Source organism: Pavona decussata, unplaced genomic scaffold, assembly GCF_977016875.1.
Source record: "Pavona decussata unplaced genomic scaffold, jaPavDecu1.1 SCAFFOLD_48, whole genome shotgun sequence".
In the NCBI taxonomy this organism is placed as follows: Eukaryota; Metazoa; Cnidaria; class Anthozoa; order Scleractinia; family Agariciidae; genus Pavona; species Pavona decussata.
The window spans coordinates 3662181-3678428 of NW_028145470.1; the positions used below are offsets into that span (position 1 = coordinate 3662181).

The following is a 16248-nucleotide window of genomic DNA, read 5'->3' on the forward strand; positions in this document are numbered from 1 at the left end:
CTAGGTCAGCTGGGGCACATGCGCAGTAGAGTCTGGTTGAGACTAATTTGCATACAACTTGTCGCGGGATTTTTGCTTTTCCGCCATTGCAAAAGTTTTCAAAAATAACGCCACAAACAGCTTCTGTAATTAATAAAGAAAGTTTGTAAATAACAATTCAGCTAATTTTTCTGAAGATGAACGCGATGCAAAAAGATGAAAATAGCTTCCTGAACTCTCCGACGGTATTTGAAAAAGTCCAAGTGCTTCTCATCAACGCGCGCATGCGCCCGGGGTGACATGTCCCTTTAAGCTACGCTAAAGTAAAATACGTACTATTCTAGGTAGAACATTTACTCAGCCCAGTGTTAAGCTCGAACGAGGACGATGGCGTTATCTAAACTGGCGAAAACTTAACGTGAAAACTTTACTTTGAACGTAATATTTTGAATTCTGAGCTAACCATTTCCATGATGCCGTTTATTATGATAGACAACGTTTTTTAACTTTTGAGTGTGGATGATCATTAAAATAAAGTTAATCAACTCTATATTTCTGTAGTACTGTTTCTTATGCTGTAAAACCTTTTCAGGCCTTGTCCAGTCTAGTCCGGACGAATTTTAAAACGTATATATCTTTTTGCTGGTTTGGCCCAATCCGGCATTTTAGACCATCGAAATAGATGTTTTTGAAAGCGCTCTTTGGATTGGATAAATTTAAATACGCTGCAAAAGGTGGACCATTGCGGAAGGGAAATGGCTGAGTTCATAAAACGAAAAACTGGGGTGAGGTAATGTCCAATACCGTACGCTAAAAACAAGAAAAAAAAAAAGGCTTGAATTTTTACTTCTGTTTGACAAGTAAGTAAGTAAGATCCTTTATTTAAACACGATGCGAATGAAAGCATTACATGCTTGAGGGGTCGTGTGTAACTAACTATTACCTAATTAACCTACAAAAAGAAATGCATAAAATACATTGAATGGATAATCAGACTTAAAGCCGGGTAAAAATGTTAAAATGCAAAATGTACTATCCACAATTTTGACAATTGATACTGAAGATCATACTCATTTGAGAAATTTGAAATTTAAAAATACCGTGCTTTGATTTAACGATTAGGTTATGAAATAGAGAGGGTGAATTTGTGAGAAATTGTTCTCTTGGAAATCGGAAATTAATTCGATTTATAGCAAAGTTCGAGTCGTAGGAGTTTGAGATCAAAATTATCGCGCTAGAGTAAAGCAAATCCGAGGTAAACGGCCCTTAATTCGAGTTCATAGTTCCCATTCATGAGAATAATAAAAAAATCCTTGACTTGTCATTGAACATCCAGGACAAATCCTTTGCCGGCAATAAAACCAGCGAAAAAGGCGCAGAAACCAATTTATTCATAACTATTTTAAGAAACGACATTACCTTTGCTAACAAGGAAACTCATTTGCAAGCCTTGTGGCAAGATAAAAATAAAATCCCCTGAATTTTCCCTCACCTTGAAAAAAATATGTTTTTCCCTGATCGTGGCCGTAGAGATTTAAAACAGACTCTTTCGTTTGAAAGAAGTAAAGAACCATTTCGTGACATTTCGTGACAAAAATTGCTTCCTATCACATTCCAAACCAGATAAAATTGACAAATAACAGTAGCTATCAAGCTAGCTTAAAGATAAGTGACGTCATTTTAGTAGCGCCAGTCCTCCCGGTCCACTGAGTGATGGACAAAATGGACGACCGCTGGCCGGTTTTAGATTCTCCCAGTAGGCTCGGTTAGCTCTGCAAAAGAGCCAGTCACAATTGTGTCACGATCTTTTTACGGACTGTATAGCGCTCCTGAATGTTCACAATTTACACAAGTTTCATGAGTTAACTCTAAAACTCCAAAAGCGCGCAATGCGCATGAACTTTCCTGATTTTTCTCATGGAAAAGCATAAGAAACCTTAAATCTGACAACTCTGTGTGACCATAGAGCAGCTTTGACACCCGATCTGTTTGCCGAAATTGTCACCGATGGATGCTACAAGCTGCATGCACTGTTTCCGCCTTTAAATAGCAGTGTAATGACATTACGAAAAAGGCGAAAGTCTCAACTTCCGAAATGCAAAACTAACAGTTTCAAAAACAGTTTTATCACACGTATTTCCTCCAGATAATTTGCCAACTAGCGCTGGATACTCGATCAATCCATTAGTTTTGTGTTCTATTAGTATGTGTTTAAAAAATTACTTTTTAAATCCAGTTTAGCTGGTGGCATTGGTATACAATTATTTGTAAGGTTTATTGCTTACACATCAGTTTTAGCCTTCATTTCAGCAGTAATATTTTCAGCGTAATAACAATTGTAAATTGTCGGCCTAGGGACTGTAAGGTATAAGTCCATAAACTATCTGTCTCAGTAAATATTCAAATGGCAACTGTTCTACCCAGTCCTTTCCTACTCTCACCTTGCTCGGACTTCAGCAACCGCGTGATGTTTCAGTGCCTCTCCCCAGGGACTGTGTTTGTCGCTTGCGGCGGGTAACCTGCCTCGTTCAGGAGCCAGCTGAAAAGAAACAAATATAGCTCTTTGTCAGCGTCATGACAAATCCTGGTGTGAAATCCACTAATATAAGTCGGTACTTTTTACTTAACATGAGAAACAATTTTGATACATAAAGCTAGAACCTTTGAAAGTTCCTTTAGGGCCTTCACAGACGAGGGAAATTGTTATCGATAACTTTTCAGTTGTCGATAACAAAAAGTTATCGATGACAAAACATCTCGTATGTGAATCAAGGTATCGACTACAAATGGTGAAATATAAAGTAGTCGACAACAAAGTAGTTTTCCTTTTCAAAGGGAAAACTACTTTAGTTGTCGATAACAAACGCGGCAGTTTGTTATCGACAACTCACTTTCTCCCGTCTGTGAGTAAGTCATTGGTTACTAAAGTCTATTTTAGCAGCGGCCGCCATTTTCTCCTCGATGTACACATGCGCATTACAAGTAAGTTTACAGGTTATTGACAATTAGTATATACCACATGGAACCGGTGCCAATCGCGGGAAAACATGCAAATGGTGTGAAGCGTTAAGGGCGGTCCAGTGTACAGTAGCACGATATAAACTTTGTTTTCTCGTACAATGTTAATCAGAAAAGAAGATCTGTCATTGGGCTTCCTTCCTTTGCTTTAATCACAAAAAATGTTCGCACGAATTGAATTGTCCTAAAATTTTTACGGAATGTTTGGTTTATGAACAGAGTTGATAAGTAAAGGTAAATTGGCCACCATAAAGAGATTTGAGTGCTGATGTTTCGAGCGTTCGCCCTTTTATTCCCTCTGACGAAGGGCTAACACTCGAACCGTCAGCACTCCAATCTCTCTACGGTGGCCAATTTACCTTTAGTTATCAACTCTGTTGATAAACCAAACATTTGTTTCCTCTCCCCATCGACGCAGCACCACAGTTTCTTTAGAAACTAACACCCTTATCCGAAAATTTTTCCGTCCGAGCAAAAACTTAGTCCTTTTAACTTTGTTTTTCCGCGCTTGACACCTGTTCCATGTTTTCCCGCGCTTGACACCGGTTGCATATTTTCCCGCGCTTGATACTGGTTGTATTTGTTTTGCATATTTGTGCGTGTTTTTTGTTGTTGTCTTTGTCGTTGTTATTGTTGTTTTGCGGTGAATTGCACGATTTGTTAACAAACAAACTCAATGAATGAATCCCCCAACGAAAAGACACAAACCTCTTCCGCGATAGCCCGGATGTGATATGGTTCAAATCCACAGCAGCCGCCGATATACCTGACTCCCAGATCATAGGCACGTCGTGCGTACTTGTGCACATCCCAGCGAGTTACCACTCTAGGTTCCAGAGCTAAATTCAGAATGAAAAAAGGAAACCAAATATAGACAACTTGAGCTCAAATAGTTGTTTTGTCAGATTTACAAACTAACATAGAATTCCCATTCTGTAAGCTTTTCCCGTACTGTAAAAAATTCGTTGTTACTATTACTTTCTCGTCTGAAAAAATGCTTGGTTACTTTTGGGCGCTCTCCATTTGTCAAAACCTGTCATTTGCCAGACCTGTCAGTTCGTAAACGGAATGTACTGATTGAAAGGATAAGTTTTATCCTAGTCCTTCGAATTTCTTCAAATTAGCGCGTACCATTTTTGGAGTGATTAATTTTTCAAGATTTTGCAGCACCATATCTTCAAAATGAAGCATTTGATTGACAGACCGAACGGTCAGTTCTGGGAGCACTCTTCCTTTTAAATACGCTCGTTAGCAACCCTTTACATTAATCCCGTGCAGTGCGTTTACCTAATAAGGCCAGTGGTCACATACGTTGTTCTAAGAAATAGAAGTTTGACTGTTAATTACCTTATTATAGGAAATTAACGCTCGTGTTAATTAAGGTATTGGAAATGAACACGACTTAAATGAACGCGAATTGCAGGAAAAATTACTTCCCAATAAAGGAAATTAACGCGAAAGAGGTACTAAAATTTCAAAATGAGGGAAATTAACGCGACTGCCACAAAGAAACAGAATTTGTTGAGACTACAGGAACAAATTTCTTTTAACACTTAGTGTAATGATCCCAAATGCAAACAATGTTCATGGAATTGTTCCTAAACGTTGGGGTTAAGCCAAGGAATCTGACCATTTCGAGCGTTCTTTATGTCCATCATACCGGGGGATCTCTACCCTGGTAAAACAGTGCTTTGTCCTTTCTGAAGTGTATCGAGAATTTGGTGTTAAATAGTGGAAATTAATGCGCCACTTAATTAAAGATGTGGAAATTAACGTTAACAAAAATTAACGCGACTTAAATTAACGCGAATTTTTAAAATTCGCGTTAATTTCATGAAGCGTTAATTTCCTATCATGATAAGGTAACTTAATTAAATTAATGCGACTTTTAATGAACTGAACTGAAAAGAAAATTATTTTACTAAAAAGGTAATTAACGCGGGTGAGTTGCAGGAAGCTGTTGACTTACCAAATGGTGATTCTGGTAAACTGGGTGCTCCCAAAGGCCCTGCATCTGGGTCATGATAACCCACTGGCTGGATCATCAGATGAGGCTTGAGTCCTTCCCTGTCTAATGCCTCTTTCATCATAGCAATTGTCTGTAAACTAATGTTGGGATCAAACCGACAGTTGACTCCAATGATATCAGCTCCTAAAGAAACAGTAGAGTTTGTTTTAATAGTCAAGTCCTTAAATGTTAATGTTAAAATAATCTTTTAATGGCCTTAGCTCCCACGAGTCTCCTGTAGCTCAGTGGTAGAGCATCCGAACTAGTGATCGGAAGGTCTTAGGTTCGACTCCTGACAGGAGCACTCGGATTTCCTTTTTCCAAATATGACTGTGTCACTCACTGAATAACACATCATTTCCAATAATCTAGAGTCATACAATTCAGTGTCCCAGATAAGAGAGGTGTCTCAGATCAAAAACCCGAAAAAGCCGACTTCCTGACCTGGCAAAATGAATTCCAAACTAAAGAAGATTAGGAGAGGACCTGGGCTATTGACCCCTCAAAATTCTTCATTGATTCCCTGACTTTGAAAGTTATCTGGAACACGTTAAAACATGCATAATTATAGAGCCAACAATAACAAGTAATAATAATAATAATCACTTTGCATCTTTATATCGATCGGTAACCTGCAAATTCCACAATACCTGCTCTTGCGAGTCTAACTGCACATTCTCCTGGAGACACATTGTTACTGTCCCCAGCAGGACCAATACACATGGTAATGGCGGTTGGTTTGCTTGTGGACTTAAACACTTCTACCACCCACTCAGCTTCTTGTATTCTTGCAAAAAACTAAGAGAAGACAGGATAGGATAAGATAGGATAAGATTAAATTAACAAATATTTTTTTACATTTGCAATACAATACAATACAATACAATACAATAACTTTATTTAAAGAGGGAGGTGTAATAACCTGTTACAGCTTCCTAACTTACGGTCCTCATTTACCGTCCTTGTTCAGTTCCTCTTTAAATTACATTCAACTATCAACTTAATGACAGTGGAATTTATACCAAATAAGTGTTGTTTTCCAAAACTACCATGAGTGGCTATTTTGCCTTGGAATCAAAATTCCTTCAAATGAGTTCTATTGTATGGTTCCAGAAAATATCCATTCCCACCACTTGTAAGGAAAGCCATTGGAAATTCCGAGGGGGAGGGGGTCTCAAAGTGCAAAATTTTAAAGGCAAAATATGAAGCTTAACTGAAAATTCTAGGAAAGGAGGGGAGGGGTTCCAACCAAAATACCTTCCATGGGGGAGGTATGGATATTATCTGGAACTACACATTGTAGCAAAGAGGCTGGTTATCATCATAAGAAAGTAATTTCTGTACCAGGTTTTTGAGCATTAAAAGGTCTCAATGATTGCACAATGTTCTTTGAGACCTACCTACTTATGGTTCCTGTAATAGTACTTTCTGCCTAACCACTACTGAATTGATTACTAGTTTGTACCTCTGCAATGATCAAATCAACATCATTTTGGATGAAAACCTCCATTTGCTCTCTGAATTTCTTCATCACTGCCTCTTTACCAGCTCCACTTGTATACAAAGAGGCAGTCTGACAGATAGACCCAGCAAAAAGGGCTCCTCCCTCCTGGGCCACGCCCTTGGCGAGGTCACACGCAGCTTGATTTATTTTGGTGGTCTGAAAGATAATTCAACTACAGTTTATAATAAATTGAAGAGCTCAGGACATAACCAACCTTTAGTGCATTTCAGATCCCTTTCTGTTGTTTTAGCTCAGATTCACCGGATTTTTTGCATGTTCCATTCAATTCTGTCAGGAAATGTTGCCCCAGTTTTGTACATTTTGTTTGCAATTCAAACATTATGGATTATTGGGCACGATTGCCATTTTTGTCACAAAACAAAGTGCAATAAGCAGGAGATAAAACATTGGAGACATGTTTTCTGAAGGAACCGGGGAACAAGCCTGCAACTACCAACTTAATGCTTACAAATAGCCACTACAGCCAGAAAGGAAATATCCTACAGTTCTAGCTTGCAAATGGTGACTATTATCAACCATTTGATAGGTCAATGGGCTTATGAACTATTAATGAGTTTTTGAATAGAATAGGAGAACACAGGTCACAGTTCTTACTGGTAAGCTGTTCTACAAAACGGCACCAGTATAGCTATAGCTGTTTTTAAGATAATTATTGGCATGGGGAAGAGAAACAGCTAGTTTGCATTCGGTATCTTGAAGATTTTTAAATTACATGCAGGACCATTTACAGATTTGTAGAGTGCCACGCTTAAGCTTTTTGCATCTGCTGCTACTATTCAAGTTTTCTCCAGCCATTAACTTCAAAAAGGCAATTAGTCTAACTAGTTTCATACTTAGATACAACTGTTGAATGGGTCAGGATTCTTTGACTAGCAGCACGATTTTCTAACTTTTTGAATTTACTGTCGGCAAAATTTTATAACAGTTACCTGACACGATGCTACCATAATCAAAATGTGTTTGTACAAGGGAGTTGTAAATGAACTGCAGGATCCTGCAGGGACAAATGGTCTAACATTCTTCAAGGCCTGATACCAGAGGTGATTTTCATAATAGAAAGTTTGACAATGTATACATTCCAAAACTTGTTAAGGTCTTGTTGATATGTACACCAAGGGCTTTAATGTTGGAAACCTGTTTTATTGGAGCTCCATCAATTATCAAAGAAGGAGACAAACAAACGTTCTCACTGTCTTTGACATGAATCAACTAGCAGAAATTCTGTTTTTGGTTTATAAAGCCGCTCACTCATGCAGTAATGCTATCCACATTATTTCTTGCAATCGTCAAGTGAGTGTCATCATCATACATTTGAGGGTGACAATAGAAAGTGCACTTTGGTAGGTCATTGATGTACAAGAGGAAAACCAGCCGCTCCGGGATACTGTCCACTGAGGAATACCACAGGATATTATAAAATTAATGGAATTAGAGAACCAACACTAGGTCACAGGAACTGGACGAAAACTAGACTCCCCTATACCTATTAAACTGGATCATTCAGTAACTATGAAGTATATAAACACAAACAAGTATTTACCCCATATTTGGCCTGATCACCTTCCAGGTCATCATCCATTGAGAAAGTAAAAGCCTGAATAACATCAGCACCTGCTCGCAGAAACTCTCGATGGAGCTGACGAACTAAACAAATAAAAAAAACACTGACTCCCAGCACAAACTGACAAGAAGTATTTCCAGCACTCTCTCCCCTCCCCCAGCCCCCCCCCAACCCTTCTCCAATTAGCGAACTAGTCCATGAAGTCCATCAAAGGATACCCTACATGAAGTGATACAGGATTAGCTCCAGCATTTTGTTTACTTGTGCAGTTGAAGCTGATCTCCTTGCGACGACTCTCGTAAGCAACCAGCTGTAGTAAGGTGTTATGACCATCATTGTCAAACCCTGTTTAAATTGTCACTTAAACTCTGTCATCAAAAGCTCCCCTAAGCAACCGCAACCACCTTTGGGAATTACCAGCAGGTCTTTTCCTTTGTTATTTAGCTCTCATAAACGACCACTGACTCAAAGATTCTGATACGTGTTACGCCAAATCATTAATAAAAGCTTGTATACACTTCTTGAACACATTTACATTACATTTATGTACAGTAATATCAGCACTGCCTAATAATATTCACAGATAAAGATCTTGAATCTAATCTTGACTGCTTAACTGACCTCCCTCAGGATGTTCTACTGTACATTCAGGGGTCCATGGTCCTGCTTTCACATATCCACGCTTTTCTAAAGCATGTGCCATTCCACCATCTCCTACAATAACTTCTCCAGCATTAAGCCGTTCCAATATACCACTCTACAAGAGGTTTGAAAAAGCTTAACAATAAAAGTAAATCCAGCAGTCACTTGTTATATAAAACAATAATTATTATTATTATCAATGATACATATGAAATGTAAAACAAATTGTAAGAATCCAAACAGTGCAGTCACCTTGACTCCTTGTAACTTGTGTTTTTATATTTGGCATGGGTCGCCAGATCTTAATAATTTTAAAAAAGTGGAAAAAAAAAACATGCAGGTTGGGAATAAGTTTTGTCTACACAGTATACAGTGTCATTTCAAGGGTCTCTTCTGGGAACGAGGTTGATGCCTACAATGGTTGAAGGTTTTTAAACACATTTCAAAATCCTATGACATTTTGCACGTCGTGTACAACAAGTAGTAGGTGTACGGTATCGTGAGCTTGTTGCTAGCATGTTTGCATGTAAGTATCTCATACATACCAGCTGTGCACATCAGGCTTTAAAAATTTAGCCAGGACTAAACTTCAGATCACTAACAGGCCTTCAAAAACTTTTATAATTCAGCTCAAGCTGAAAGGAGCTTATTGTCAGTAGAGTCTCTGCATTCACATTTGAATGAAACAATTTCATCAGCTTCACAGGCGTTAGGTGCCGTCTTAACTGTAGCTTGTATTCTCACTCACAGCTCCGTTATATTATATATTATATATTATATATTGTATAAATTCACCATGTAAAAGCTGGATCAAAATGAATTAAACCGCTCTTTGTATAGATCTAATGCAGGTTGACTACATTGTGAAAAACATGAATCCTATAATCTTTAGAAATTATTTAATAATATGAGTCAAAATGTTTCTCACATTATGGAATGCATGCTTGTTTGTAGTGGTAGTTCAGCCATGTACAGTGACAGCTTATCATGGATCAGTTTGGAGGTGTGCAAGGTATTTTGTGATTACATATACAGCGAAACCTCGATTTTACAATATGGCAAAGGGAAAGCAAAATCATATTGTTAAATCGGGATATCGTTATAAACGAACTCCGGATTTTTAAATAACTTTTGCTGGGACACGGAATGTTGATCGTTAAATCAGGAATATCGTTAGATCGACGATCATAAAAATTGGGGTTCCACTGTATAAGGCAATTTTTACAATTCAAGTTCACTCAATGGCATCCCTAATTACATTTAGAACTGTCAATTTTCTTTAGCTAATTTGCTTATGTTTGTAGCACAATACCTTAAAGACAAAAACACACACATGTTGTCTGTAGCCCAATATTTATTATTTCTTTTATTTTGATTTAAAGGCATAACCAAATTGTTCAAACTCGAGAAATGTAGAGGTGTTTTTAATCTACAGTCGAAACTTCCGTTTGTGACCACCTCTCATTAGCGACCACTTTTCCAAAATAACAAAAGTTTTCAAGTCAAATCACTATAGATGGAACCTCTCGTAGGTGACCACCTCTCATAAGCGACCACTTTTACACTGATGATTGTTTAAAATTTTCAATTGTTTTTAACTTCCCATAGGCGACCATTAACTTTGACATACAATGGGCTGTCATCTCTCAAATTGAAATTGAAAACTGTGTCACTGTAACATACTGGCCACATGTACATGATTACAGCGGATGCCATAAATCTCACAGTCGGAGCTACCAGAAGTGTTTCCCGATATAGCATTGAAACAATTGATAAAATACACATGCACTATACTTCACACTGAAATATTTACTTTAATTAGATTGAATGCCTTGTAGGAAAATACTCTCTTATCTTTTATCTTTCTTATCTTTTTTGCTTATGTTCCATTCCCCGAAAAATTTAGACAACACCACCTGGAGCCCGGGGAGAGGGGGGTGGGGGGGGGGGGTACTCCCCAAAATTTTCGATAGGGGTGTGCCACAAAGGTTCTCGAGCCCTGACCCTATTTAAGGGTAAAGGAAGGGAAAACGGATACCCCTTTTAAGGACCGAACCCAAAAAATGACACCCTATTCAAGGGACCCAAACAACGGCTAATGTGCACGGATAAACACAAATCTCTATGAAAATCGTTTTTCTAATACTTCAGCGGACACTTCAGTTTTAAAAAGCCATTTCTTTTTCGTAAAACGTGGCGCTTACAAGCTTCACTTTAACAGATGCAATTTAGGTACCCTATCTAAGGACTAATCCAGGAATGCGCTGCTAAAGAAGGCAAAAATGATACCCTATTTACCTGGAGTAATAAAAGAGTCAAGTTTCTTTCACAATAATTGTCTCAATCGCTGTATTAAGTAATAAAATTTGTGAGATACAAACAATAATCACTATAGACCCTAAGATTTTTTGCCTAGAATAATTTTGGACCAGTCTTAATATACTTGTAGCTAAGAAAAGTTATTACTATGGGTTTCAATAAGCACTGGCAAAAGGGTTAGGTCTCCGCAATTACCATATGTAAATTACCCGAAATTTAGACCCCCTGTGGTCTGACCTCTGGTAAGCGACCACCTTCTGTAAGCGACCACATATCCTTGACATTATGGGTGGTCACTTACGGTAGGTTCGACTTTATATACTTTAAAAAAATACTAATTTGGGGTAATCGGCTAAAACAATTTTGTTTTTTGGTTCTAATTTTCTAGACATGAAAATTTTAAATATTGTATAAGATGATTAGAACTTTGACAAGTGTCATGCCCTCATTTTGTGCAAAACGATTGTTATTTAACATTGCCGGTCATTGCCTGACACAGTGTGTTTTCACAGTCGGACAGGTCTTTTTTGCAGGTCACAGACCATAGGACACAAGTACAGCAGGTCACTGTTGTACTAGTTTATAACCAAGAGGGTAAGCGTGTCCAAGGCCTGAATTAGCTTTTTAGCAAGGAGTTTAGGGCTAGGAGAAGTCATCTGTTTAGCTTGTTTATAAACAATTATCGGCGCAGTGATCTGTAGTTGCCACTACAAAGAAAACTGTAACTGGCGGTCATATCGGTAATAAAAACAACAACATCATGACACTTGCCCTATTCGTAGTTTAATACTATTTGTGTATGAAAATGCGGTTATATGGGATCACCCCAAACAACCTTCCAAATTATTCAAAATCTAAACGTAATAAGCTCTAATACTTAAGCATACCAGCATACTCGATCATGCACTCACCTTTGCATTCGACATGGCCAAGAAATCCGACAAAAAATGAATGCCTTTTGTATGCCTTTGCTCTTGCAGTGTACAAAGATATTCAACCAGGCTTCCATTGTATCACAAGCGAACTCATTGTGATGTTGAGTGCCTTTTCTGCGTGGGGAAATCGTGTGGGGAGGCCATGTTTAACGGTCCGGTCGTCCCCGACTGAGAGCGGTGGGACTGGGTTGAGGAAGGTTCCTGGAAAATCAGGATCGGCATGAAATGTGGATTGGTGGAGGAACAGTGTTAAAAAGTGTTGATGGGCCAACGCGACTCCTGTAGTTCGCAAATATATTTGTAATAAAGCCTTCATACCATAGATCTGCTTAGTTATGTTTATCTTGATCATGAAGGGAAAAACTCAAATATAGTGAGCCGTTAGGAGAATTTTAGTCAGTTTTCATATGCCAGTCAGGGGCATTTGTTTAGGTTTACCGGCTTGGATTAACTGCAAGATATCAGACAGCGCTAAATAAATGTTATCTATGAAGAAATGGGATCCGTGGATTTCGTAGCTCGTGATTCCATGCTTGACATGCTTATCTGCAGTGAGATTGCGGGATGTTCGTTTATCGCGTATATGATAACTGAATACATTAGACGGTTAACTGGCTGGAACGTTTCTTTAAATATCTAGTTTGCTGAGATTTTCTTTAATAAAACACTGGTTCAAGCTGGGTAAAAAATGTCTCGTTTGTTTTTCCTGCCTGTCAGGACCCCTATCACAGCTGTCAGGCTCGTAAAAAATCGTATTTGACTTTTCGCTCTAACACCGTCTTTACCAATAATGAATTTGAAGGTAAGTAGTGTTTTCCATCTTGTGTTGTTCTTTCTATCTCTTTAACACGCTGTGTATGTCAGCTGTCAATATAAACGCGGTAATACAGAACTATTCAGATATCAGAACAACTTGGCGGCGTGTTCAACAAAGCCGGAAATCCGTCTTCATTCGCACGCTGTATACAAAACACATATAAGAAAAATTCAAGTGAAACAAAACCATATTGTAAGATTAATATTTTTTGCCAAATCATTTGGCAGCGAAACAGAGAAAGCCAAACCTTTGCTAAATCTACTAGGCCTTCTGACAGTTAATAATATTTATTGCCTACAAGTGTTGAAATTCTTGCATTCATGGCATAAAGGCCTCCTGCCTGAAGTGTTCGACAACATGTTTCAATATGCTAGTAATATACATGGCTACAACACAAGATATGCAGCTAAGCATAATCTTTATAAGCCGAACGTGAGAACTAATGTAGGTAAACAATTAATCTCCTTCATGGCAACCGATATTTGGAAAGACCTTCCAACTCCTTTAAAAAAACTCATACAAAGTGTGTTTGCTTTTCCGAAACAAATTATACATTATTTACTGTCAGAACAACGAATGAACTAATTTTCTTTTACGCTGACCTCGTAACATACGTTAACTTTTTACAATTAATAAGTTCTTCCTTCCTTTTGCTTTTTCACTTTTTCTTCTTTCGTTTTTGCCTGCTATCTAGAACCTATATTAGCCAGGGAGCTAACAAGACAACCTAATGGTTTATTTAGCTTCCTTGCTTTGCACATTAATTTAACTAATAATTAATTTAATCTATAATACACCACTAAAAGATTGTAAGAATCAACATGTAAATAGGAAAAAAAGCACAAATAAACATTATTATTATTATTATCATTATTATCATTATCATTATCATTATTATTATTATTATTATTATTATTATTATTATTATTATTATTATTATTATTATTATTATTATTATTATTAGGCTAAAACCCCACAAGTGATAACGTACGTATCTCTTTTGTTTGAAGCCGTCGAGACATCGACCTCTGAAATCCCCGCGAGTCAGGAGTTATTCACATTAGGATTAATGGTTTGTGGTCGTCCCTGTGTCAGATTTGTTTTTTAATATTTGGAGCAAGAAAGGGACCTCTGGGCTCGGCGGACTTATAGCGGACAGTGAGTGGTGTCCGGGAACTGCAGTCAGCGTGAAGGCGACAAAAGTACCAGGCAGAAATCGATGAAATCGGAAAAGAATTTCACTCTAAAATGAGGTTAGAGTGACTAATCAATTAACGTACATTTAGAGCAGTTTTCAGTTGAGCACACAGACTTAGTATTTGAACAAGACAAATTGGAAAAAGTAAACGAAAGAGCTGTTCGTTTTGTTTTTAGCGACAAACGTACTCCTTATGAAGAACTGCTCAGTGTCTTTGGTAGAAGAACATTCTATCATTTCAGAACATCTATCTTAGGTAGAAGAATAGACAGAGAATAAACTGCAAGCAGTCCCTTTCTGGTTAGTCGAGGGGGTGCGCTCACAGCGCAGCGAGACTGGAGCGAGGAAAAATAAACGAAAAGAGATTGGGGACTTTCGGCTTTTTCCCGCCTCTCCCTAAGCCCCCCTCCGCTCGTTTGCTCCAGTTTTTCGCGCTCGGCTATTTCGCGCGACCTTCCGACTATCCAGAAAGGGACTGCTTGCAGTCTAGGTTGAAACTCCTGCGGTTTACTGAATTACGGACAAAATGGACGACCGCTGGCCGGTTTAAGATTCTCCCAGTAGGCTCAGTTAGCTCTGAAAAAGAGTCGGCCAAAAAAAAAAAATTCGTTGGCAAAAACAGCCGTCGCAGGTACGGGAACACTACGGGATTTTCACCAACCGCTACGAAGAGCGTATAAAATCACCCAGTATGCCACTTATCACATCACCACTTTCTTTTAAAAAATGAACTTATGCGCAAATTCAAACCACTGCGCGTGCTTGCATCGCCACGTCAAAATAAATCTGATTGGCTGAAATTTGCGCGCGTTAATTTTCCCATTGTTACGTCACAAACGAAAGTTTTCAGTTGCAAAACAAAAATCACTCGCTTCAAACGTTTGTTGAAAACCCTCGAAATCAGCAGAACTTTTAGCAGCTTCAAAGAAAGGAGGAAGGAGGACACTAAACTTATGAGGTACGCGGAACTCTTGTCGCTTTTTAATCCACTTTTAGTAGGTTTTTTCAGCTCAAAATGTAGAATATTGTTGTCGACATCAACGTTTTTATAGTAATCTTTGCACCTGTCCTAATACATCTTCGTTTAAAAGCTAATAGTTTTTAATGCGGTTTTGGCAGTCTCCGTTTTCCTCAGCCTTTTTGATCGCTTTAAAGTGATGTTACACGCAAGACTTTCCAACAAAGATTTTAAACGAAACGATGTTGTACGAACGTTCATGCCCATAAAACAGAGACGCAAGGAAAGAAGACAGCTGGGAAGACTTCCTGCGCGTTGCAAGTTTTTGAAGCTGATTAAACACCCTGATTAAAAAACTCGAAGCGTGTTGGCAGTGTAAAATTGCACTGAAAACCTTCCACGGGACCATACTATTCAGCATCAACTGTTTTGGCGCGACACTGTCGGCCTAAAAATTGTTGTTGTGAATGGTCGCGTGCAAAATCGGCTTAGAGCTGAACAACGGCAAAGACACATGAAACAACAGGAAAAAAACAACGCATTGTTATGGACAAGAAGACGTTGACCTCTACAGTTAACAGACAAACAGAAGCGAAGTATTTGAGGGTATGACCGGATTAAAACGCGCAAGTCCGACTTCAACATTCAATTTGGTCGTTGCAGTGTGATCTAAAGACCGCTAATTGGAAATTTCAAGTGACAACGTTTCTGTAGTCGGTTCCCGAGTCAATAACGCAGCTTTATCTATGATGATTCAGCAAGGTCACATGCAGATACCCGATGGCGGAACACCACGGCTACATTGTTATACGTGTAACTGTTAAAATAAAAGCTGAGGTAGACATATTCGAATAAACGTACGCATTAGAAAAAACATCTGTTGGAGAAACTGAAATATAATTACGTGAAATTCTGCAGTAACTGGATCAAAACAACATCCATGGACGCCAGAAGGTTGCTATGACAGAACGCATGAAAAACAGTCTTCCTCCAATAACAAATGAATGAAAGAGGACAAACTCAAGTTCCAGCTGGAGAACGAATGAGGTGTGTGTTTTAACTCAAGCAAAAGGTCAAGTATCGATGACTAATAAAGAGTACGTCTTTACCGAAGTAATTCAGTTATATTCATATTCAGTGCTGTGATAAAGAAGTTCATATCCTCTAAAGAGGCAAGTCCCAGGGAACCCAAAAGATCAATTCGGCTGAAGATCTGTTCAGAAGGCTTTAATGGCCTCCAAAATTCGAGTTTAGTAGCAAAGGTTTCTTCGACAAATGCCACTAATGC

General features: G+C 38.4%; 1 protein-coding gene across 1 annotated transcript; it reads right to left on the minus strand.

Annotated features, from left to right (window-relative positions):
- Positions 1–659: 659 nt before the first annotated feature.
- On the minus strand, positions 660–12294 carry LOC146481838 (betaine--homocysteine S-methyltransferase 1-like). The gene is made up of 9 exons (XM_085107928.1): positions 11964–12294; positions 8713–8848; positions 8071–8174; positions 6471–6665; positions 5656–5803; positions 4967–5149; positions 3706–3836; positions 2421–2518; positions 660–1751 (listed from the first exon to the last, which is right to left on the minus strand). Exons 1-9 carry the CDS (start codon positions 11976–11978, stop codon positions 1655–1657), a joined length of 1107 nt encoding a protein of 368 aa, XP_084964054.1. The 5' UTR covers positions 11979–12294; the 3' UTR covers positions 660–1654.
- Between the last annotated feature and the right edge of the window lie 3954 nt (positions 12295–16248).

What these genes read in the sequence shown, in the direction of transcription:
- LOC146481838 (XM_085107928.1), bottom strand. An exon ending in TTGATTTGATCATTGCAGAG is followed by an intron (nt 5,804 to 6,470) that starts GTACAAACTAGT and finishes GTCTTCTCTTAG; the next exon opens with TTTTTTGCAAGAATACAAGA. An exon ending in AGTTAGACTCGCAAGAGCAG is followed by an intron (nt 5,150 to 5,655) that starts GTATTGTGGAAT and finishes CTGTTTCTTTAG; the next exon opens with GAGCTGATATCATTGGAGTC.